At 34.4% G+C, this 25,044-nt stretch overlaps 3 protein-coding genes and 1 pseudogene across 6 annotated transcripts; 3 read left to right on the top strand and 1 right to left on the bottom strand.

Moving 5' to 3' along the window:
• The first annotated feature begins 439 nt into the window (after positions 1-439).
• LOC133701766 (cytochrome P450 714B2-like) lies at positions 440-5,604 on the top strand. The gene is made up of 7 exons (XM_062125846.1): positions 440-776; positions 1,247-1,446; positions 2,032-2,676; positions 2,918-3,065; positions 3,779-3,955; positions 4,600-4,760; positions 5,041-5,604. The coding sequence occupies exons 1-7, from the start codon at positions 542-544 to the stop codon at positions 5,119-5,121; spliced, it is 1,647 nt and encodes a 548-aa protein (XP_061981830.1). The 5' UTR covers positions 440-541; the 3' UTR covers positions 5,122-5,604.
• A 3,116-nt stretch (positions 5,605-8,720) lies between these two features.
• LOC133700449 (cysteine proteinase inhibitor 6-like) lies at positions 8,721-11,364 on the top strand. The gene is made up of 4 exons (XM_062123985.1): positions 8,721-8,982; positions 9,066-9,285; positions 10,469-10,614; positions 11,016-11,364. The coding sequence occupies exons 1-4, from the start codon at positions 8,776-8,778 to the stop codon at positions 11,148-11,150; spliced, it is 708 nt and encodes a 235-aa protein (XP_061979969.1). The 5' UTR covers positions 8,721-8,775; the 3' UTR covers positions 11,151-11,364.
• Positions 11,365-12,814: 1,450 nt separating this feature from the next.
• LOC133700448 (uncharacterized) lies at positions 12,815-17,994 on the bottom strand. Of its 4 annotated transcripts, none has more exons than XM_062123980.1 (7): positions 17,735-17,994; positions 16,145-16,240; positions 15,709-15,781; positions 15,527-15,620; positions 14,087-14,206; positions 13,921-13,978; positions 12,815-13,712 (listed from the first exon to the last, which is right to left on the bottom strand). In XM_062123980.1, exons 2-7 carry the CDS (start codon positions 16,181-16,183, stop codon positions 13,206-13,208), a joined length of 891 nt encoding a protein of 296 aa, XP_061979964.1. In that variant the 5' UTR covers positions 16,184-16,240; positions 17,735-17,994; the 3' UTR covers positions 12,815-13,205. The 4 variants fall into 4 exon arrangements, with proteins under 4 accessions (XP_061979964.1, XP_061979966.1, XP_061979965.1 ...); XM_062123982.1 differs by lacking the exon at positions 16,145-16,240 and adding an exon at positions 17,127-17,199 and having other exon boundaries at positions 17,735-17,993; XM_062123981.1 differs by lacking the exon at positions 16,145-16,240 and having other exon boundaries at positions 17,735-17,993.
• A 148-nt stretch (positions 17,995-18,142) lies between these two features.
• Positions 18,143-23,619, top strand: LOC133702005 (uncharacterized; annotated as a pseudogene).
• Positions 23,620-25,044: the final 1,425 nt, after the last annotated feature.

The raw sequence follows: 25,044 nt of genomic DNA, 5'->3' as shown, positions 1-25,044 counted from the left end.
ATTTTTAAGTAAAAAAAATTTAAAAAATAATCTAATTATATTTTAAATGCTTTAATATTTGAATTATAAATGTAGCTGGTTACTGGAGGTAATAAAAAGTTATCGTTTTAATTTAAAAAAAAATTGAAATAATATATTTTAAAATTAAATGTAATTATAACTGTGTTAATTAAGTTACAAGTTGGGACCGGGTTAGGTCCAACAAAACTAATTTTTATTTTTATAGTGAAAAAAAAAGAGGCACGCGTCCTGAAGTCACGGTAACAAACGACATCGAGATAAGGATTCGCCCATCGAACAGTTCCGTCACAGCCAATGGATACGTAAAACACACACGTGTCATCTATATAACCGCAGACATGAAATAAAAAAATCAAAATCAAGACAGTGACGCAAGGAAAAAACTAACAATAACAATTCGTTGAAAGCAACTTGAAATTAATTTAAGCCAGTCACCTTCGGAACCTAGAGAAAGGAAAGTCAAAGAAACTCTCTCATCTCATCTCTCTCTCTCCCTCCCTCTCCCTCTCTCGATGAGAAAATGAATTCAATTTTGAAGTCAGTGAACGGTTTCATTTCATCGGAATCCGCAAGAGAGTATGCGAAGAAGGAATTCAATGCGATTCTATGGATCGCCTTGATTACCATTACCGCTCTTTTGCTTGATAAGGTCTTTACGCTGTTTAGATTATGGTCCAAAGCTAGTAAGATCCCTGGACCGCCTTGTAATTCCTTTTTTGGCCATGGAAACCTCGGTTCTCGTGAGAATTTTATCGGTGAGTGAGTTTTTTTATTTTATTTTGGTTTCTGTTTGGTTGCTGAGAAAATGAAGGACAAATAAGGCTTTACTTTTGCCTTTTCAGTTCATAAGAGTTTAAATCTTCAAAGGTTTAGTGAGGTGTTATTTAATTAGGCTGACTAGAGCTTGATTTCGTGTTTTAGTTTCTGTTTGGTTGCTGAGAAAACGATGGGCAAATTTGGTTTTACTTATTCCTTTTCAGTTTATGAGAGAGTTAAAATTTGTGAAGTTTATTGAGGTGTTACTTAATTTGGTTGACTAGAACTTGATTTTGTGTATAGTTTCTGTTTGGTTATTGAGAAAATGAAGGAAACTTGGGATTTTCTTTTAATCTGTGAGAAAACGAGTTCTGTAATATTATGCTTTATGAGTGATTTGTTTAGAGTATGATTTTTTATTAAATGATGATTTGTTTAGAGAATGATTTTTTATTTTTTTGGCTGTTAGATCTTTTATCGGAGTCGCATGATAAATATGGATCAGTTTTCAAGTTGTGGTTGGGGCCAACTCAGCTTTTGGTATCTATGAAGGACCCAACCCTTATCAAAGATATGCTTTCGAAGGCTGGAGATAAATTGCCTTGCATTGGGAAGGCTTTTCGTTTGGCCTTTGGACGATCAAGTCTCTTCTTTTGTTCATATGACCAGGTAGAAGTTTTTCTTTGCTGCTTGCTGTAGCATTTACCTGTGTTTTAGTATTGGTAAACATTTGCAAGATTACTGAACTTGGAAGAATGTTTGTGTAAGGCTGAGTTGTACCAGCGATTTCTCTTGTAACCCATAATGGTGGTAGGCAACCATAAAAAATATAAAAATTGAAGTCTTGTGGGGAACAAGTCATTTGTTGCCAGTGACTGAATAGCTCTAGTATGGAACACAACCTAGTGTGCACTGTAAGGTACAGAAATTGACATGTTAAGAAACTGGTAGATTTTGAAATTAGGGAGAGTGTGATCGGTCTTGTGGTGTTGGGGGGTTGGGTTTATGTTTTTTGGAGCTTAGATAGAACATGAAAAAAAAGTAGCAGTGAGGGGACTCATTTTCCCGTAGGAAGGGTCGGGGACCCTTGGATCCATCTGTCTTTGTGGTTGAAAAGGGAAACAACTCAACATCTTTATTGTTGGAGGATACAAATCATAGATTATTGTTTCTCTCTCTTTCTTTAATTATGATAATTAATTTATGCAATTTCCTTTCTAATAATACTCATGCATAACTTCTTTCCTTCTGCAGGCACAAAAGGGAAGAGAATCACTAGAGTTGGAATTGGATGATAAAATGCTTGGGAGAGCGAATGTAATCCCTAAAAATGTTGTGGACTGTATCATGGAAGGAGTCGATGCTAGTATGAGCACGGGAAGTGTTGATTGTAAATTAATTTCACAGCATATGGCTTTTACCATTTTGGGGACCACGCTTTTTGGAGATACATTCCTGGCTTGGTCCAAGGCAACTTTTTATGAGGAGCTTCTGATGATGATTGCTAAAGATGCTTCCTTTTGGGCTTCATATAGATTTACACCTTTCTGGAAACGGGGATTTTGGAAGTACCAGTCATTGTGCTCAGAATTGAAATGCTTAACTCTAGACATTGTTCAACAGTGTGGAAAAAATTACAAACTATTTTGCCATATGGATCAAAACTCTCACATTGGAACTGCAAAAGTAGGAATAAAGGCTGCATCTGGTGCACCACCTTCTTCTGGTGTTGAGATGCAAGATAATTTTTTCTATCAGGAGCTTGGTGGTGATCTTATTGCAAGAGAAGAACCATGTGGAAATATTATGGGTTTGATGTTTCATGGATGCATAGCCACTACAAGTTTAATTGGTAGTATCCTGGAGAGGCTTGTTGCAGATGCAGAGATACAGGATAAGGTATGGGCCTTTTTCATTTGCTAAGAGGGGCCAAGTGGACCCAGTGTACATGTGCTTAATTCCTGCTTCATGCACATCTTTGGCATCCCTGAATAGGTTGATGGAAAATTGTTAAGCTTTCATAGTTTGACTGTTTCATCTTTTTCACCCCCAAAGGGTAGACCGGTAGACCCTGTTGCCGCGATTCCCTTTGAGGTCTATGCTATATATATGTGTAATTCAAATTTTTGAAATTTTACAGATATATTCTGAGATAATGAAGGTAAAGAAGGGTTCAGTGAGAGAAGATCAAGATGTTGAGGAAATGCTTTTGTTATTGGCAACTATTTATGAATCAGCCCGTCTTCTGCCAGCAGGACCTTTGCTGCAGAGATGCTCTTTGAAAGATGGTAAGAGATTGCCTTCTTGTTTGCCAAGTACCGGGAAATAGTGCAGCCTTTTGTTTTTGTCTTTCTTAGATTTGTAGCTTGCTTACAGTATCATGATGAGCTGTATGTTTTAAACCTAATTGTTTAAGACCTTTGCTTATTCCTGCTTATACATCTCAATGTCAACTAGGCTTTAATCCAAATATTCTGAAACTGGGGTGGTGAGTCCTTTGCTCATTTCTATCTATATCTTCACGAATTCAGAAATTCATTTTTAGGTTTTTTGCACAGGGTTAAGGTGGGGAACAGAAAAGGGTGGGGGAAGCCTTCTCTGACTAAAAAATACCTGAGCGAGTTTTACACTATGTCTAGCTAAAGCCTAATGGTGTTTTGTGTGTTGACAGTAATTCTGACATACCATTTAATGCCAGGTTACGGACTAAAGGACAAGTAACCAGTCGTTGGTTCCTATCACTCCACTTGAAATGTTATCAAAGTGATTTAACAGTGTTTAGTCTTTCATTAAAATTGATATGTTGCTGCTGCATTCAATCAATATTACATTGACTTGCCTTGCTGTAGTTTCTTATTATCCTATCTGTATCTGTAGACTAGCTTAATTTATCATACGGCAGAGATTTCTACTCCTGATCATTCTTGCCTATTCTGGTTTCTGAAAGGTTTTTATCATACACCATTAATGATTCTTTCTTTTTCCTTCTTTTGACTGCAAGATTTGATTCTTAAAAACGGTATGTTAATACCAGCTGGAGCACTACTTGTTGTGCCTGCACAATTGCTGCAGATGGATGGTTCTAGTTGGGGCAGTGATGCTAGCAAATTTAATCCATATCGATTTTTATCAAAAGCTGGAAAGGGCTCTGGTTTGGTGCAGGATACATCATTTACAGGTTTCACTTCTAGCTATTACCAAATATGATCACTCCCAATAAAAATGAGTTACACCTTGTTTCAAGTACCCCTGTAATATCACCGATAATCACTGCTCATTGATTTCTGAGGTTTTTTTTTATTATTGTAGTTAATTAGTTATAGCCTTATAGGCGAGTCATGTACATGCCTAGGTGTTTAGTTAAGATTAGATGATGTAGTCACTCCGGTTTGGCTCACAAATTGGGCAAGTTTAGTTAGTTGCTTGCCTTTGGTACCTGAACAAGTGCCTTGAAAATGAAAAACACTGAAACACCTTTCTTTTGTAGCTAGGAGAATATTGACTTTTTAAGCACCTGCCTGGATTAGAAAATTTACCATAATGTCCCTCATATTTTGCCATCCAAATCTTTTAAACTGCTCATAAAATGCAAGACAACTTCCCTTTGAAGACCCATTAAGCTGTGACTTTGGTAACTAGAAAGTAATGGAGCAGAATGGCCCTCAACCTCTCATCTTTCCCTTGGGTCTAATATCCTAAAAATATTGAACGCATTATTTGCAAACACTGCATGGATTGTTGTGCTTTAATCAACATTAAATCTTCGCAGCTCTCATTTTTTATTTACTAATCTTTGTTCGCCACCTGTTCTAAATGCTGCAGAAGAAGCTGCAGATCCAATTCCGTGTTCATTCGTTTTGAATGATCCAAATGATGATGCAGCATTTCTTCCCTTTGGTTCTGGCATGCGGACTTGTGTGGGTCAGAAATTTGTAATCCGTGGAGTTGCTGCTTTGTTTGCTTCATTGCTTGAACGCTATGAGGTCTGTGCTGAACTGTCATCATTCTTCAATTCCTGAAAAAGAAATTCTCCATTTTTTTATTGTTTCCCAAATGTTAAAGATGCTATTGCAAGCAAAAAGTTGTGTAAAATCAATGCATTTGGTTTGTTTGACGAGTTTTTTTTTTTTTTTTCAAGTTATGATATTTAGTGTCTAGACTTGTTTGATGAGATTAATAGTCTCTCTTGTTTGGATATTTTTATTTGCTGTGCACACGATCTTTGATAAAAAATTCTTTTCTTATTTTGATGCCAAATCACAGATAAGGCTCCGTCCTCAATTGGGAAATGACCCAAAATCAACAACTAATCCGGAGATGGTCTTTGTGAAAAGAAGCAGCTGAAAGAAGAAATGTGAAGGTTATGGTGCGAATACTTGTTCTTGTTGTTACTTCTTCAGTCGTCGACGTATTCCCTTACCTTTGATGGGAAGGCATCTGGTTTTGTTCTTTCCTTAGTGTCATCAGAACTGATGGGGAGTCCTATCCTGTTTTTGCTCATTAGCTACCAAGCGGGAGGATGTTACACGGGTATGTTTGGTGGGCTCCTGTTTTTTCCTCTCTGTGTTTTAAATAGCTCAAGTGCTGTCCAAGTGGCATGATATTTTTTTTCATGTCTTTGAAGCACTCTGAGCCTATATTTGCTACTGAGCCATGTGGTTTTCATCTCCATCTTTTAACAATTTCCAAACTTTTTTTTTTTGTTTTGTTTTTTCTCTCTCAAAGAGAGAGTTTATGTTGTATCTTGATGCCCTCAGAACACTGTGCAAGGCTGTTAGCATGTTGGTTGGTTGAATAAATGTTTTGCATGCTAATGTTTTATCCGTCTCTCCTCTGTACTGTGGTTACTATTATAGATGCCTGCAACAAAATCTATCTATTGATTGCATTAGGGAAAACTGCATCAAGAGCATTTCATCAGTCCCTGTATTTGAAAAATATACACAAGTTAGTCCCTGGTTATGGTAAAACATCTACAAGACAAACAACAATGAGAACATGTAATAATAATTGTTAAAAACCGTGTCTTTCAATCATAAAAACCCATGGCCTATCATTTGTCCCATTGCCAGTGCATTGCACTCCCCCCTCAGCCACAACATAAACGATTGACATATTTAAGCCTTTGGCTTGGCTTGTTTATTTTTGTGTTTTTGAAAATTTTTTATTTTGTTTTAAATTTAATTTAATATTTTTTTTGTTGTTTTTATATTATTTTGTTGAGTTGATGTTAAAAATAATTTTTTAAAAATTAAAAGAATTTAATTTTAAAAAAAATTAAAAAATAAATGATATTATTTATACATCCCCGAAAAAACTCTGTCCATTAAGGGCTAAGGCCAGCTACACCTAACAAAATCTAACCAATAAAAGGCCTACCTACCTTTAGAAACCTACTTTTTCATTCCAAGCAATCAAAAGAGATGCCTTTTAAAACTTGCAAGACAAGACGTTACCTCTAATAAAGCCAAGACTCTCGGTTCGTGAAATTCTGAGGTCCTCTATGATGTTGACGTTCTCTAGGTGCAGAAGTCGAAGGGCTTTAGGAATTTTAGATGAAACTAGATTTTGGTCCATGCTAAACTGTGTGTCAAATCAATGGTTTTTTAGCGAAATAAAAATAAAGTACGCAATGCTAACGTGTTCTCAGGGAAAAAATAAAAATGAAAATCTTGCCGGGTTAGCTGAAAAAAATAACAATATGAATAAATATTTATGGAATCAAACACCAATAAAATAATAGAATTTATATTTAAAGCAAAAATAATTTTATAAAAAAATAAATTACAAAGATGAATTTAAAATAGATTAAAAGTTAAATTAAAAAAAATCAATTAATTTTTTTAAAAAATAAAACAATGAAACTAAAACAAAAAATCAAAGTAAAAAAAAAAACCTCTTGAATGCGGGCTCAAGTAGTCCAATGCTTTTGAACCTTAATAAGAAAAGCCTAAACACCTAGGTTTGTTAGCCTAGGTTTTGAGAAAAAAAAATAAGAGGTTGATGCCTTATTTTTTTTTGAAAAAAAATAATAGAGTTGATGACATGTTGCATGCTATGTCTAGATTCTGACAAATTAAGGTGTTCCACACCTGAAGATTTATTTTAAATCATTTTATTAACAAAATAAAAACATTCTATAGATCTAAAATAAATTTTATAACAAGAAAATCCTAGATGCCTAGGCTTGCTAGCCTAGGCTTTGATAAAAGAATAATGAATGGATTGATATCTTATTTTTTTGAAAAAAAATAACAGAGAAGGTGACATGTTGCATGTTATGTCTAGATTCCGACAAATCAAGAGTATTTTACATCTAAAAATTCTTTTTAAACCATTTTATTAACAAAAAAAAAACACCATATATCTAAAATAAACTCATTCTTTCCTTTAAAAATCCTAAAAGGTCCAAAAAAAATACAATCCTAAAACAAAAACTTTCCATCTATAATCTCAAGTAACCTCGAGATGAAATAACATCCTAGTAGAGTTATTATCATCAAATAAAACTTATTGATATTAATATTAATTATTTTAACAGTTAAAATCGGTATAAACTTATATTTTCTTTTTCTATTTTCGATTTTCTCTCTCAACCATTTCCTAACAAATTAAAAGCAAATGGTCCCAGTGGCTTCACAAGGATCCAATCATGCAAATAATGGTTCGATGAACAAAATCATAAAAAAGAGCAACCATTCAAATCCAAAGTGAAAATAAAAGAGGATGGACGGTTTTTTGTTTTGTATAGTAAACGTACGAGCTCCTTTATTTTCTTCTTCAGTTGTGATTTGTAATTATAATGTAATTGTTCAAACTAAAGAAAGATGTTTTAGATAGAGAAAGTTGAGGAAAATGGAGTAAAGGGAGAAAACACTGTTTATTTTGAAGGAGAGAAACATGGTTTTAGGGCCCACTACACAACAAGGGTAAATGATTTTCCACAACGTGGTACAAATCTTTTTATTTTTTAATTTTACTTAGTCTATTTGTTTGTTTATATAGCTATTTATTTTATTGTGGATGCATCCAAAAACACCTTTAAATAGAGGGATAAATATTTAATTTTGAAAAAAAAAACCCATTATCAATCTAATTTGAGTATTAATCTATTCAATTCAAAAGAAAAAAAAACCCACACCAGCATCTCGATTAAATTTCAAACATGGATTTGATTTACACTCCGATAAACTTCGATCAACAGAATATTAACTTATTTCTCATAATAAAATGATTAATCAATTCACCTTTTAAAGTAAAATAAAAACTAATTTATAATCAACTTGTAAAAAAAATCTGGCTAATTGGCATACCTTTTGACCATAATAATTAAATCCTCATTGCTTCATGATATTGCTCAAGATTTAAGTTATATATTAAAATTTTAAACCAGATTAATTTAAATATATATTTTTATTTTTTAAAATTAAAACCGAGTCTATCACAGGGTGTGGATTAATTTAGGACACCATTTGGCATTGTGTTTGTAACTGCGTTTTATTAAAATTTTAATTTTAATTTTTTGTTAAAATTGAGTGTGGTTTGTACTTTTTGAATCGTTTTGATGTGTTGATGTCAAAAATAATTTTTAAAAAATAAAAAAACATTATTGATATGTATTTTGATACGAAAAACTATTTAAAAAGCACTTGTAACCACACTACTAAACACGCTAATTTAGAACTAGCTTTTCTTTAACATCCAACCCAAACCAGGGATGAGTCGGCAGGGCGTTGGGTCAGTCAGCCGATTAATAATTTTTCTTTGAATTATATTTTATTAAATGGACCCACCTGTCAGCTGAGTAGCTTGCTCACTAAGCAAAAGATATGTACGAGCGCCACGGATCTCAAGGATGACCGCGTAAAGACACGCGTCGAAATCTCCCTCCCCCATATCATAGGAACCAAGCCAAGAAGATCACTTTAAAACCTTAGAGAAGGGTAAAAATCCAACACCAAGACAAGAAGTCCCCACAAATATATAAATACGAAGCCCATGACCTCCCCTTCCTTCATCTCCCCATTACTCACACTAGCTGTTGTCCTTGCCGTTACAATCACCCCTCAAATTTCTGCCTCCGGAGGATTCTGTCAGGAGAAAATGGCCACTCTCGGCGGCGTTCACGACTCTCAAAGCTCCCAAAATAGCGCCGAGATCGACAGCCTCGCTCGCTTCGCTGTCGATGAACACAACAAGAAAGAGGTAAAAACTATGAGCATGACATTAAATTTGTTGGTTTTTTTTTAAGACTTGAAAATGATGGAGTCTTCTCTTTTTTGTTGAAGAATGCGATATTGGAGTTTGCGAGGGTAGTGAAGGCGAAAGAGCAAGTGGTTGCGGGGACAATGCATCATCTTACGATTGAAGCGGTTGAAGCGGGGAAGAAGAAGCTTTATGAGGCCAAAGTCTGGGTTAAGCCGTGGCTTAACTTCAAGGAGTTGCACGAGTTTAAGGATGCCGGTGATGTTCCTGTGTTTACCTCCTCTGATCTCGGTGTCAAGAGAGGTTGATTACCACAATCTCCCAGTTAGTAGAACAACGTTGAAATCAATCCAAGTGTGTTTTGGTTTTTAATAATCTGTCTGGGCTATCAAAATATTGTTAATTTATCATCGTGTGTTAATTTTAAGAGTTTGAAAGGTTGTATTGCATGTTATTTCAATAATCCTTTTTGGGTTTTAATCTGGGAAGCTCATTGTTTGTGTTGTTGTCATGTTTTAGAGCATAGGCAATGGTTGTGTAATTTACAAGCTTTGTAATTTACTAGCATTGATTAAGTTATTTTGTAGTTGAAGAGGGTAGTGGGGTTCTTACATTTCTCATGGATAATTACTAGAAGAGTGAGTGAATGTGGTTTAGAGGAATAATGAGGGCTTTATGTTTCGTTGTTGGTTTTATATGCAGAGTGGTTGGTGCTTGGTGGTACCTGTTACAGGAATTTGAATTGAATCGACATTTTAAAATCATGGTTGAATTTAGGTCCAAATCTATCAAGAGGGCGCAATTTGTGGAGAAAGAATCTTACTAGTGACAGTGTTGTGGGTCTTTTAGTTTATGGATGCGAACACATTGTGAGGTGATTTCATTTTATGATGGCGGGGCAAGTGGTTTGCATTACTGGACTACTTGTGTTCGTTGCAAACTTCCAAATGTTTCAACAACCCTGTTGATTCCATATGGCACATTGGATTTAAACACACAGCTTTAGAATTCTTCTGCATATGGGAAGTTTGTTAATCTGGGATGAAGAAAACAGGGTATTTCTCATGAAAAAAATGGCGCGTTATTCATCAAAAAATAATATTGAGTGCTTCATGTTCCATTTATCTGCTTTTCATGCTGAGTGATTGGTTATTGGTACTTGTTCTCGGAATTTGAAGTGCATCTAAATTTCAATTTCATGTTTGAAATCGTGTCTAAATCTATTAATAGGGTGATGGAATTAGTGGAAGCGGAGTCTTATTAGTGGCAGTATTGATGCCTTGATAGTCTATTGATATGATCATGTTATGAGGCAATCTCTTCTTGCAATGTAGGCAAATGGTTTACATTACACAGAACAATTCGCAAACTTGTGTCCCCCTACTATGTTGTTCCAATCTCATTTGACATTGGATTGGAGCACTAAGCTTTAAAGTTCTGCATTTGGACCATTACTATCATACTGATCATGGGATTTGTAAAACAGATGGTCATGCTCCTGGATGGCGAGCAGTGCCAGTGCATGATCCTTCAGTCCAAGATGCAGCAATTCATGCTTTGAAGTCCATCCAGCAGAGGTCCAACTCTCTGTTCCCTTATGAACTTCAAGAGGTCGTTAATGCAAATGCTGAGGTCAGTTCTTTTTCTTCTCTCTCAATTTTATTTTTCCTGTTCGCGCCTTGTTAGTTTGAATGCAACACATTCATTTAACTCCATTGATATTAAACATGTAGAATGAGAGAGCTTTAAAAACATGTGCCGAATTTCCTCAAGACTGAGAGATTATACTCAATCTAACAAATACCAATCAATCGCTGACTAGTGTGGGGGTGGCTGCCAATCAGTGGCTTTTAAGTGTACTGTTGATTTAAGTTATGTTTAATCTTAGAATAAATGTGCGGGTGCATGCATGTCCATTAGTTTTCTAGATCATGGTTGTCTTGTGGTCATTGGTTTACCTTGTCTTATTTTCTGACGAGCAAAGATATAAGAGCATTAACAATCATTGATGAATATTTTTAACTAATTCACAGGTGGTAGATGATTCTGCAAAATTTGATATGCTTCTCAAGGTGAAGAGGGGAAGCACTGAAGAGAAATTCAAGGTATTGGTGCACAAGAACAATGAGGGCACCTACCATCTCAATCAGATGGAGCCTCATGCCTGACTTCACAACTTCCTGTTTGACGCGCTAATAAAATGGCAATAAACTAGAAATATCTGTTAGTTTACAGCGTGTTGTTGTGTTGTGAATGGCTGAAAGCACTGAATGCTGATGCTAATCAGTGTTATGAGAAGAACATGCATGGAATTTTAAAACATTGTCTCTGGACGTGTAGGTTCTCTATTATCAGGAAAATATATGAAAATTGACAGATCTAGCTATGGCGCATGGTCACGGCCCGAATGGGGCTGACCCAGTCCTTGAACCGAACCGTCGAGTTCTTGAATATCCAGTAGGAGACAAATCCCCGGATTACGAGGAACGTGCTCACGGTCCCTGCCGACCGTTTGTGCTAATTAATGTATCGATGTGGAGTCAGTTTTTCAGTAGTTAAACCTAGCAGGGGTTGAGAAAATTAGAGTCCGGGGAAACAAGGTTGATGTGGTTGCATTTTTTCTGATGTATTTAATTCGGTTGACTGGTATTTCTTACCTTAGTAAAAATAAAAAAATAAAAAAAATCTGATGTATACTTAGAAAAAGATTTTTCTGATATTATAAGTGATGTCATCATTTGAATTATGTGCTATTTTATTTTATTTTTAACTGTTACATGTATAAATTTTTCCCATCACCTGATTGGGTTAAATGCCATTTGGGCTCCGCTGGGATATAATTTTCCTGCTACTTGATAATATGTGCTAGAGACAATTCTCTATCCAAAGATGCGTGGGCTTTGTCTCCTGTGGTGGGCCCGAACACTGGGCTTTGTTGCTTGGATTATTTCATTTCAAGGTCCAGTTCTAGAATCTCAATTAACTTTTTTCTAATGGCCATCTGCTAATGTCGCAACTTCCCCCCAGGAAAAGTGTACAATCCTGGATGATACTATATGGATAAAAGCCCCTTATTAAGTACCCGTACAATATTGGATTTTCGACAATAATTTTTTTTCTTTTTCTTTTTTTTGTTAAAATGAAATGTTGTTCCTATTTGAGATCTGATCTTGAAAGACATTTTATTAAATCTAGGAGTGATAATTTAATCCAGACTTGATGTATCTCAACATTACCACCCATTTAAATGAAATTTTTTTCTATCTTAGCCCAAACCTAATTTAAAAAATATATATATATACACATAATAATATATGCATGCATACATAATATTTATAATTTCTATGTCATATATATACACAAATATAATAGAAATGATATGACCCACTAACCCAGAACCTGGACGGACCAGTCTAGATGACAAAAAAAAAAACCTATCTAATCTGATAAAAAAAGTCAGATTGACTCGTTGAACCATCATGGGGTTGTGTCGGCTGGCTCTATTAACCTGTGTACAAGCCCTCATTGCGGTTGTCTTTCAGCAAACAGAAGCCCAGTCTGTGAAGTCAGGACGGTGCCCTTGTACCAGGATCCAACAGAGCAGACCGACCCTCTGAAGCCAGTGCAGCACCTGGTTGGACGGCCATGTTCCATCACCTTAACGCCCCAGCTTGGGTCACAATCCACCGTGACCTGGCTCGGAGATGCATCCCTCACGGCACACGCCTTCTAGATTTTCGGGTTAACACGTTCCTAGCAGCGTGGGATTTACTTGAAATATAGTGAAACGGCTACTAAAAGTACGTGAAAAGTATCAGACCGACAACAGCTATACATCCTACTGGAATATGGCTAAACTAAAACAAAGAGAGTTCACATAAAACATTCTCAAACTACAGCTCCTACTAGGGCTACCCCATCCTTCCTGCATCAGATAGTTAAGTTACACAGACTATCTCACATTTTCAGAAAATCTACCACTATAGGAAGTTGTTAGAGAATGGCATCACAGAGGATGCATAAAGATGATGACACAGAATAAAAGTAGAAAATCAGAACCAGCCTTTTCGTAGGGAGAATGGACAGCGCATATCTCCGTTTTCCACCTAGGGCATCTATGTGGTTGAGTCCTGCTGTTTCTTCTCTCCTTGTCTCCATGCCTATTAATTGTGTTCCCAACCACTAATCTTTTCTAAGAGCCAGCTGATATTAAGATCAGCTAATCAGCCTTCTTCGTCGTAATCTTCCTCCTCCTCGTCTAATCTTTTGCTGAGCTGTGCAAGCTGAAGAGGGTCAATAACGATCTTGTCCATTTCAGAAAGTGACCAACCTGGATATTCTTCATGGTTAGTTTCAGCAGCAGGCTCTACTGATGAGCTGGGGGCTGAGGTGGTGGTTGTTGTTGTGGTGGTGGCAGCTGGCGCTGCTGCAGCCTTTGCATCCTCACTATCATTAACCTCTGCATTCAGATCAAAGTTTCGTTCTGGTTGATTGGTAGCATCACTGACCCTGTTATTTTCCTTCACTGATTCCTTAGACTCTGAGCCATTGTCCATCACTACTCCAGGATTGTTGTTATTTTTAATGCTCTGCTGAACAGTTGTGCAGGATTCTGGTTCAAGGTCACGACTAGAAGACTCTCTTTCTATATTTCGAGCACCTCTTCCACGACCTCTCCCTCGTCCTCGACCTCTTCCTCTGCCACTGCTGCCTGCATGGCTCATCTCATGCTGAAGGGAACAAGGTTAAAAACTCTTTAAAATTCCTCTCAAATAAAAATCATGTGACAAACTTGAAACTGCTGAACATAACATCTTCCAATGTAACTACCCTTGCAATAAACTTAAAAAGAAGGAACCACCAAAAACCAAACCAATTAATGATTGAAAACAGCGCAGGAAAAGGTTTATATGAGAAATATTTTAAGTGGTATCCTACCATCCTGCTTCTCTTCAACTCCTCGTCACTGTCATTGCATTCATCTCCAGTGGGCTTTCTGGAAGAATTACATGCAACCAGAGTAAACCTAATTTGTTAATCCAAGATCCGCATAAAGAAAATGAGTAAAAAGGAAACAAAACAATAACATGATCTCTCCAATCACCTCTTTTGAAGAGGTCTATGATCCCCTGTGGAATCGGAATGACCATGACTGTAGTCAGGAACCCTGCTGACAATTTCTCTCAGAAAATCAAACACGTTATAGCTCTGTACACAATGTTTTCTGCAGTTTAAGCAAGGGATTCAATTAGATCATATGCAAAATAGAAGATAAGAAAGGGGTTTAAAGGAAACATAAAAAGATTAATTACAAAAGGGACATGACGCCCCCACAACAACACACACAAACACACTCACACTTCATAGGTGAGCTACAGTTGGAGAGCGAGAGGAGAGGAGAACAAAATGCAACCAGCTTCACACATCTTGCTCAACAAAGCATATGTAGATAATAAGAGCAAACCGAGGACTCTTAAACTCAATCATGTTTGGTCTCCACAATGAGGGTTTCAAAAGGGGTATTCTGGTGATGGTAGAAACTCCTAACTACCAACACACAAGCATGCAAAGAAAATGTATATATAGGTGCTTAAAACTTGCACCAACCTGAGTTGGGCAAACAAATCAAAGACAGTTATTCTGATTAGAGCATTTTAAGAGGATCCAGTATATCCTAAGCCCATTGCAGATGCAAGTCGGCTGATTTTATTTTCACTTTCAGAGTTTCAAGAAATGTCTATTTAAATAACACAAATCAATAAAATTTATCTATTTGCACCAGATTCAGGCAGAATATGAATAAAATAATTTGTAAAACTGGGTTTAGCCAGATAAGAGCCTATTATGGCTCATGTAGGAACAATCTTCACCGACTAAAGAGAATCTACATACAAAAAGAAAAGGACATATTTTTCATTTTAATTCTAATTTCTATCAATTTCATTTAAAACAAGAGCCCATGTACAAAGCCTGAGATATGGCAGAATGTATTCACTTGAATGTAAGACCAAACCAACATCATGAACTCAAAGAGGACGGAGCTCCTGAAAATCCATATGTACAAAGAAAAAAGGAAATGTACTAATAACCTGGTGATTAACCTATGAACTGGTCAACCCAGCATGGTTTCAAACAACTGGGTGGTTTATTCTCAGACTAAAAAAAAATGTTAAAATTCAATGGCGGGCCTGGAACACAGTCTTGTCACCAAGCTAAGCTCATTAAACCACCGCAAAAATGCCATCTCGCAGTCCTAAAGGTACAGAAGCATGTACATATTTATCCGATATAATACCTTAAAATTCTGCTAGTCGTCCTTTTGCTTTGTTCTCCCATCCTTTTTACAGGGAAAAAAATAACCAAAACAAAGAATCACAGCAGAACTACAATTTGCTATTTAACTCAAACCTTTATGAAAATAAATGGACAGAGCCTGAGTGCTCATAAAGAAAACCAGCATGGTGTACATATTAGGTTGCACATGCTCATCCATTAGCTCATACAAGAGAGACTCTTAGATGAATAACAGCAATTCCAGACTTACAAATGCAAAGCACTCATAGTCTTTGCTCCTCGCTGAAGGGTGATCTCATGGGTACGGTCACAGAGGTCTTGCAGAAACAATTCCAATGCTTTGGCTGCATTTATATCCAAGAAAAGCATAAGCAGGCAAACATTTATGTTGAAAGACTGAGAACTAAAGCATAAATAGTTACAGGTACTTACAAACTAAAACAGGCACTGCCAGTGCTATCTTCCCAACATCCTCATCAGCTTGCATAATTTTCTTTATGCGAGCCTGCCAAATTAAAATTGTCCATCATACAACAGTATAAGACAAAAACTTTTTCCAATGCAATAATTTAAAATTTAAATAGAATTTTCTGTCAATTTTCGAAGAACAGAAACATCAACAATGGCACACTCAGTTTTAAGATGTTATATGGCTCTCAAATTGAAGAAGTAAAAAATGATCTAAGCAACCCTTAAAAAAAAAACTGCACAAGTTGCAAATAGCTTTTTTTATTTTCTGAATGGCTGTATCACACCTTCAAATTTCTAGAAACTATCTATTCTGTTGGAGTTGGTGACTAGTCATTGGTGTGAAATGTGAAACTGAAGTTTGATAACCTTCTACATGCCATCCCACAAAATAACCAACCTCACCAGCTAAACACTCCAACAACAAAGGCAACTTCATCTATATATGCCTCAATATCACAAGGCTGATGCCACAGCTTCCACCAAATTCTTCAAACTGCCAGGCTCAGTAAATTGAAACCAGATCAAACAGGCATTCTTGATTTTGTAACAACGCACTATGCTTCTGAAGTGATGTTGTTGAAGGGGGGAAATTATATACTTAAATCATTACAGAGTAATCAATAGCACCCCAAGTGAAAAGTTCTGTCATATCTCTAATTTGATGGCCATGTTACGATCCTTGATGGGAGTGACTAGTGAGGACTAACCAAGTATATAATTTATTAAGATGTGTTACACAATGATGCAAAGGTGTCTGAAATTGCCAGGAGCAAAGGGAAAGGGATATCTGGGAATGAGAACGGTTTAGAGGTACGAGTAAATTTTCCTTCATCAGAAGCGCACACAGTTGCTGGGTGAGTGTTTGTCTTCTAGGAAAGAAGTGGCTGCTATAGTGAGGGTATGCAAAGGCAAGGCCAAAAAAGCATAAACTACAGTGCAACCTCATGCTAAAATAATGCATTATAACTTGAAAACAAGCAACTCAAAACACATTTAGATCAGATCCAAAATCCCCAATTCCGTACCATCAATAACAGTGTCATGCTGGTCATTTGCAGGCAAAACAAGAGAAACGTGTAGAAAATTAGAATGGTCCTAATTATAGAAGCAAAGCTAATGCTAGACCTGATCTAAATAAAACACCGATCTTAAATTACCCTAAGGTCCAAAGTACAGGTATATGAATGACCATTTTGAACAGTAACTGACAACCACAGTCAACAGCAAAATCTAGAAGAAAAATAACCTACGTCCCTCGAGCCCATCAACAATAAGATTCCCATCAACTAATTTGAAACACAACTTCACAAACCCACATGAGAAGCCTATGCCACAAACAAAAGAAAATATTAACAAGAACCAAAACCAAAAGAACGAACCTATAATTCAAAAATAAAACAGCCCCGCAATCCAGAAGAGAACACGTTCCGTGCCATTATCACCACAATAGCTCTATAATTGAAACAATTACCAACTAATTATACCCATTAATCATAAAAACACTACTTCCTCAAAAAAACAAAACACCAACCTGCCAATTTCACCTAAAAAATCACAATACTTTCAGTGAAACAATGCCAAATCAAGAAAAAAACCAGAACCAGACCATATATCCTCATAAACTTTCTATCTTTAAGCTAATTCCAACTCTAAACTAGATACAACAATAAAAAAAAAACTAAAGAAAAACGAAAATGGTCAAATTATCATCAACAGAACATCTAACCAATCAATCTATCATCCAAAAAGCTTCGAACTTTCCCTTCTTTCTCTCAACTACTAAGCAAACCAAGCAAGCCCCAGGTCACAAAAAACCGCAAAGAAGAGAAAAAAGAGTTCCTTGCAGCCAATAGTGAAACTAACATGAACAGAACAATCAATAAATCAATTAAAAAGTTTCAAACTTTCCTTTCGTTTTCTCAACTGCAAACCAAACAAGGCAAAACCCGGATCACAAAAAGAGCAAAGAGCAAAGGTGAGAGCTTACAGCTGGAAAACGAGTATCAAGCTTCTTCTTCATGGTTTGGTCAGATTTGAAGCATTAAATAATCACAAAACGAAAAAAAAAAACAGAAAGAAAGAGATAGTAGAAATTATTTGTTTTTAATTCAAAGCAAAATCATTTCCTCGTGATGAACTGTAATAATCTTACAAACAACAACAAGGATAAGAAGCATCGATCTTTGTTTAGATCCAAAACCTTATAAAAACAGGTATCATTTCCATGGATTATCCATCCGTACGTGTTTGACACCCAAGAAAATAAAAATAATAAAATAATAAAAAGTATGATAAGGTGACGTCGCTAGAGGTTTCAGTATAACACGGACTAATAGAAACAAGCCAAGTGTGTAAGAGGATGAATTTCTTTATTCTAAGTTGGGTTTATTCTTACATGGCGGATTGTGATTGGGCTGTTCAAAATAGGGGAAAAGTACACAACTTTTCTTTTTGACCTTTTCTTTTTATCAGTTTGTTTTGTTGAAAGGAAAAAAAAGGCATAGTTTATGGCGGTGGAGAGAATGCGATTCAAGCTCTCATATTTTTGCAATGTTTAATTAAGTCCTTCTAATGTTATTCACAATCTATGTTGGTTCAATTAGATCCAAATAATAAAGATTTCTTACAATAAGATGAAAATTACCACCATGGCATTCTTGATCTAAATTTAAATTCAAATTAAATTTATAATCTATAATTAAATAAGAGCTAGGATAGACGAGGTATAATTTTTCATAAAAGATATCATGAAGTTTTGCAATATTGATGATAAATTGAGATTTTATTATTCTTAGTTGCCGCAACATAAATAATAATATAGATTTTTCTTATGGTGATAAATGATATTATTATTCGTGATTAAGATAGTGACTAGAAAATAATATGTCACAATTATGATAATGATTAATGAAAATTATAATGATTTTTTGATGGGTGATTACAATTGATTTACATTTATGACAAAAACACTAAGCATTAAAAAACTAAAAGAATAAATTTTTAAAAAGCTACGAATTTTCATATCAGATGATCTTAGTATTAGATATAAGATTGAATTTTAATTAATCAAATGACTTGTGTTTAGTTTTTATATCATAAAAACACAACAATCACCTTTCAAAATCTAAAACCACTATAATAACATAAACTTGACAAACATAATAAAATGTTTTTTTAGCTTTTATATCTTAATTTCTTCGTCTCTCTCCCACGTAAACTTTAATTTGCAATACTTCTTATGGGCTTTATTCTTGTTGAGCCTAATGTTTGATGGAAGATTATCCTAGGTTTTAAATTTAATGTGATATTTTCCATAGATATAATAGATTGTAGTGAGGCAATATTCACAAATCATGGTATAATTATGGAGTAGGTGTTTATCAAGACTTCAATATCAGAAGGTCAATTGAAATAATAATAAAAAAAAAGTCCACGTTGTCTCTTCAATAATCCAAAGAGTGATTGTAAATTTCTTTTACACTTCAAGGGCTGATCAACACAAGAAAAAAGTTTTAGGGGTAAATTGAAAAAGTTGATAAATTTGAAGGAGTAAATTAAAAATACTATTTGACTTTTTATTTGATACTCTCATGTCCATCCAAGGAAATGATAGCATGAAAGACGTCAAAGTTTACTGTTGGAAGACATTAGAGAATCTATCAACATGCATCGTATTGGATGTTTCTAGAAAGTGTTTTTATTAAAAAAATTATAAAAAATAATATTTATATTTATATATTTTTAATATTTTTAATATTTTTATGATTTTAATATGATGTTTAAAAATATAAAAATATTTTGATATATTTTAAATAAAATATTTTTTAAAAAAATATCATGCAATATAATCTCAAATATACATTTAAACTAGATATTTTATATAATTTTATATGTTTGTTACTGTAATATGAGATATTTTTTAAAATGAAATATGCTAAAATAATTTTATTTTTTATTTTTTTAATATTATTATTAAAAGACATAAAAATATCAATTTAATATTTTTTAAATAAAATATATTTTTAAAATGCACATAAAAACAAATGTTATCATATTTTTAAACACCTATAAAAAACAACATAGACAATAAATGAGCTACTAGTTATAAATCTTTTTCATTATAATTTTAATTTATTTTTATCATATATATATATATATATATTATTTTCTAAAGCATACAAATTATTAAAAAACACTATTTGTTTTTAATTTAAAGCAATTTTTTTAAGATTTTGATAAAAAAAAAACAGGTTCAATATTCTCAATTTTAAACAGGTATAGATAAACTAGTACTATGAATCATGATACATGATGATTTGTGTGCATTTGACCCAGAAATTTTGTGATATTTAGGTTATAACTAATAAATATTTATAGCATAATAGAGAAATTAACATGAGAGGGAGAGAGAAACATGACAGAAAATTAAAGATATAATTGTTAAATAAGTGGATGAATTCTTATAATTTTTTTAGCGAATCCAAATATTATTCTCATCGTATCTACCTAAATAAACACAACAATCATCTCAGCACTGCACTGACACCATAATGGGATTTGTTAATTTCCATTGATTGAAAGATATTCATTTATTCAAGACTAATAAAAAGAGAATATCCTAAACAATTTTTACGCCAAATCAAAAAACTTGGATCATTTTAATTTCCTTTTGTTTTCAATGGAATCAATTGGTGGAGAAAGGTGTCCCTCTAGCTAGGACCTCAAGCATCTCAGCAGCCTCCGAAGAAACATTATGCAGACATAGTGGTGATCATGATCAGAAAAACATGATCAATCTGAAGATGAAAGAGAAAGTTGTTAATGGAACTGAACTATCAACCTTGCCCGATTCATCAAGTTCTCCTGTTTTGCTCGATTTGAAGCTTTCTAATGATGATTCTCTCGGTGGATCAAAGCTAGAATTCAATCTTTTTAGACCTATTAATGCAGGTTCTTTTCATGCAAATGAATCAATAGACGAGACTTTGAATTAAACCAGCAGATTCAAGGGTTTTCTCGTGCAGCTATTGCAAGAGAGAGTTCTCCACATCCCAAGCTCTTGGTGGGCATCAAAACGCACACAAACAAGAGCGTGCAATAGCCAAAAGGCGTCAAGGGATGGATGTGGATGCATTTGGGCACTTCCATACTATCCCTGTTCAAACCCTTCAACACACCCTTATTATGGATCTTTCAATAGGTCACTTGGCATGGAGATGGATTTCTTGATTCGCAAGCCATCATCTTATCCATGGAATACATCCCCAAGCGGGTATCGTTTTGGCCTTGGTGGGTGGTCAAGGCAGGCCATGATGAATGCACAGCCGACTTCCATTGATAGGCTAAGAATGGAGAGTTTGAATTCTCTTAATGGTAGATATGGAAACTCTACTGCCTCTTCTTCTTCTTCTTCAAGGTTTGAGGACATTAATGACTTATTTCGCGACTTTGGTGGTTCTTCGTCATCAAATATTGCAACCAATAAGCCATCCATTGATACTGATCAGCTCCAGCTAATTGAACCTCCAAAAAGTGATCAAGCTAGTCCATTAGGACTTGATTTGTCTCTAAAGCTTTAGCATGTTCTATACATATGTCGCTTTGTTATTTGTCAAAATTCACATTGACCTACAGATAATGTATACATATACATGGTGAGTTGATTTGATTGTTTTCTATTATTTCTTGAATTTCTCTATAAATATTAGCTTAATTTAGCCTTAATTTCAATTCCTTATTTTTTGTTTTCTCTCTATATTGCTTTCTAAAATGTGATCTTTGCCCTTTGCTATTATTGTATTTAATTAAGGTTGTGTTTGATTACTGTTTTTAAAATAAAAACAGAAATAATTGAATATATATAAAGGTAATAAATTTTCAGTATCTTTTATTTTAAAATAATAAAAATTCATTTTAAAACTATTTAAGAGATATATTATCTTTTTATATCTTCATTTTTATTTTTCTAACCAAACACATTTATATTTTTTTTATAAATCTAGAACTAACTAAACATAAACAATCATAACTCACCAAATGAGCTTTTGTTCCAAATATATCCTACAGTATTTACTCATATACATTGAATACATGTGGCATCCAACTCCTCTTGGTCTCTGATCATGTCTCCATAGACAAATTTTCCTTCCTAATTATTATGACAGGAAAAAAAAATACAAGTAATTAAGGAGATATGAGAAGGATTAGACATGGAATTGCAACATTAATTTTAATTACCATCTTGTTAGAGTATATAAGTAAGATATATTCCTTTCTTATTCTTGTTTGTAAGCCTTAATCATAACTCGTAAGATACACATAAATAAATTAGTTTTTCGAATAATAAATTTCAAATAATTAATTTATTACTTGGATTAACCATATGATTAATTATGTTTTGATGTGAAGGTATTTTTTAATTGAAAGAAAAAAAAATATAAAGTGACACCATTAAAATCTTTTACAATGAAGTATTTACAGGTGATTCATTATTTTTAAAACTAACTATTTAATAAAGTAATAATAATTTTTTTTAGATTGGATTAATATCATAATAAAGTATAAAATTCTAAAAAAAAAAACCCTGATCCTATTTTTTAAAATTAATTTATCATAAATCAGGTTTAATAACTATATTTATATTTCTTAATAAAAAATGAGATTATTTTTAAAAGCAAAAACAGAAAATTATCTTGTACCTTTTAGACCTTTGAAAGCCCATGAACGATTTATAGGAAAGGGCCAAGCCCAAAACCTGTAGTGCAGCGATGCTAAGGAATCAGTGAGGAGGTCGGAAAGAGCGGGGGCTAACTGATTTTGGTTCCTGGCTCAACAGAAAAACTAACCAAACATTAGTTACCGTTGACGGTGAATTACTTGGTGAAAAGTTTCGATCTTGAATTCCTAATTGCATACTGATTTTTCTATACAATCCGGACTCTATACTGATTAATTTCAGTCTATATAAGAATGCTAACCCACACCCACAAACTAAAACATCTGAGAAGAAAAGATTAATTGGTTTTTGTTTATCTGTGTCTTGTTGTAGTTCTGTCATTACTTACAGCAATGGAGAGACAACAACTGTTTCATGTTTCTAATTCTTGTTCTATTCTCAAGAAAATTAAGAATCCAAATAAAAGAAAAGAATGTGAATGTCAACAAGCCGAGAGAGAAGTGTTTGCTGGGTCCCAGCCACCTTTCAATGAGCATCCTTTTTGGTTCAAGAAGCCAAAAACAAGCAGCGGAATTGGTTCCATTGTTGTTGCTTCAAGAAATCCAGGGAGGGTTGTAAAGGAACCAAAGCTTTTTGATGAAAACTGGGTTTTCAAGAACTCTGTTGATAGTGATTCAAGAAACAAAGAATCTGCGGAAGAGTTGGAGAGAAGGGTGGCTTTTAATCTTAGGACGATGAGATCGTCTTTTAGCCTTGGGGATTTGCTAGAGGAGAAGTCTCGTGGGGTATCAACTCAACTAAGTCTGTATCATCATGACCCCTTCGAGATCAAGAAGAAGATGAAGCCAAGTGATCTGGGTAATCTATGCAGGCTGCTTGTGTCTGCAGATTTGGTTGAGAAACATATCCTGCCTTTCTTGAACGAGGATCAAACTAAACAGGTTATAATTCCGAATCAAGAAAGGAATGGTTTGAAGGTCTGGGTTAGGGATATTGACACTGAAAGTATGCACCAGTTGGTCTTCAAAAGATGGAGCACTTCTAAAAGTTATATTTTCAATGATGGCTGGACAAAGCACTTCGTTAAAAGGAGGAATTTGGTTGAAGGAGATGAAATTGGACTCTACTGGGACAATGATCAGTCAAGATTTCATTTCAGTGTTCTGAGTAGAGCTGCTGCTACTGGCCAAGACTAAGATTTTGTATTTGCTCTTAGGTTATGTTTGATTGTTGTTTAGAATCTGAGATGCTTGCTTGTTTTATTGTAGTCAAACTTCTGCTGTTATTATTCTGTTGTAATCAATCCAGTTTAGTTCGAAAGATTTCTTTTGCCTGGTTTGATTTCAATCAACCAATCCATTATTCCCAGTTCTGTTTAACATATTCTCATCGTAGAGCTTCAAAGGCTCATCAAGCGATCGATGATATAAGGCTAATATAATGTTTATGACAGTAAAATAAAAAATAGGCTAGAAGGTTAACTAATTTTCATACGGGCTGACGGTTTCTATTATTTATTAGTCATGCTTTTACTTCTTTTTTTATGAGTCAGCTAGTTTGTGGCATGGGAAGATCACAGTGCATTTTTATGGCATGGGAAGGAGAACAGTACTGCATCTGGTGCTAATTAAAGTTTCTTGGCAAGAATCGACTTTTCCTATACAGGAAGGAGGATTAGGAATCAAAAAGTTAAAGGGGATGTAATTCTGCATGTGTCTTGAGGATGATGTCTGATTATAAAAGCAGGATCTCTAAAGGTGGCTTGGTGCATGGCTCATCTCCTAATTAAAATTTAGAATTTATGGTGCTCAACTATTCCAAATGACTGTTCAGAATTGGAAAAAATTACTAAAGCTTAGAACTCTAATTTGGGATCAAATCGAGCATACAGTAGGCAATGGGGAGAATTTCTTTTTTTGTGGTGGGACTCTTGGCATCCTCATGGACCTAAGAAATTATGGCCGAAGGCTTATGTTTGAGTCTGATTAATTGCCTACAACCTCAAAGCTTACACAAGTTAATAATGATCCTGTTTGTGTCTGCATAGCTGTAGATGAGGATAGAGATCACTCATTCTTCACCTGCACCTTCATTAACAAATTTAGAACCACAACCAGAAAAATTTGTAAATAGCAGCATAAACGTCGATAGGAAAAATTTCATCGCTAATTTCCGATGGAAATGATAACAAATAATTTCCATCATTAATTAATTTTCCACAGAAATTATGATGGATTACGTTTAGTCCATAATTTTAATTACTCATCACTATTTAATACTGGAATTGCTGACAAATTATTTCCATCGACAAATGTTAATATGGTATAACGACATTTGTTCCCCTTATTTTTTTTCCCCTCCTCCTCCATGCACCTCAACCCACATTTACATCTATCAATAACCATCTATCGTTGGATTTTTTGCGAAGTTTCAATACATAAAATAAATAAACTCGTTTATTTTTTTATAATTCATTTATATTTTAAGTTAATTTATTGAATTTTTTTAGTAACCTACATCTATCAATAATATCATAACCGATTGTTGGATTTTTTGTGAAGTTTTGATACAAAAAGAAAATAGACCAACTTATTTTTTTGGTATTTCATCTATATTTTACA

Source organism: Populus nigra, chromosome 8 (genome assembly GCF_951802175.1).
Source record: "Populus nigra chromosome 8, ddPopNigr1.1, whole genome shotgun sequence".
Taxonomy (NCBI): Eukaryota; Viridiplantae; Streptophyta; class Magnoliopsida; order Malpighiales; family Salicaceae; genus Populus; species Populus nigra.
Note: the sequence above shows the minus strand (reverse complement) of the source record. Positions and strands in the feature narration are given on the sequence as shown.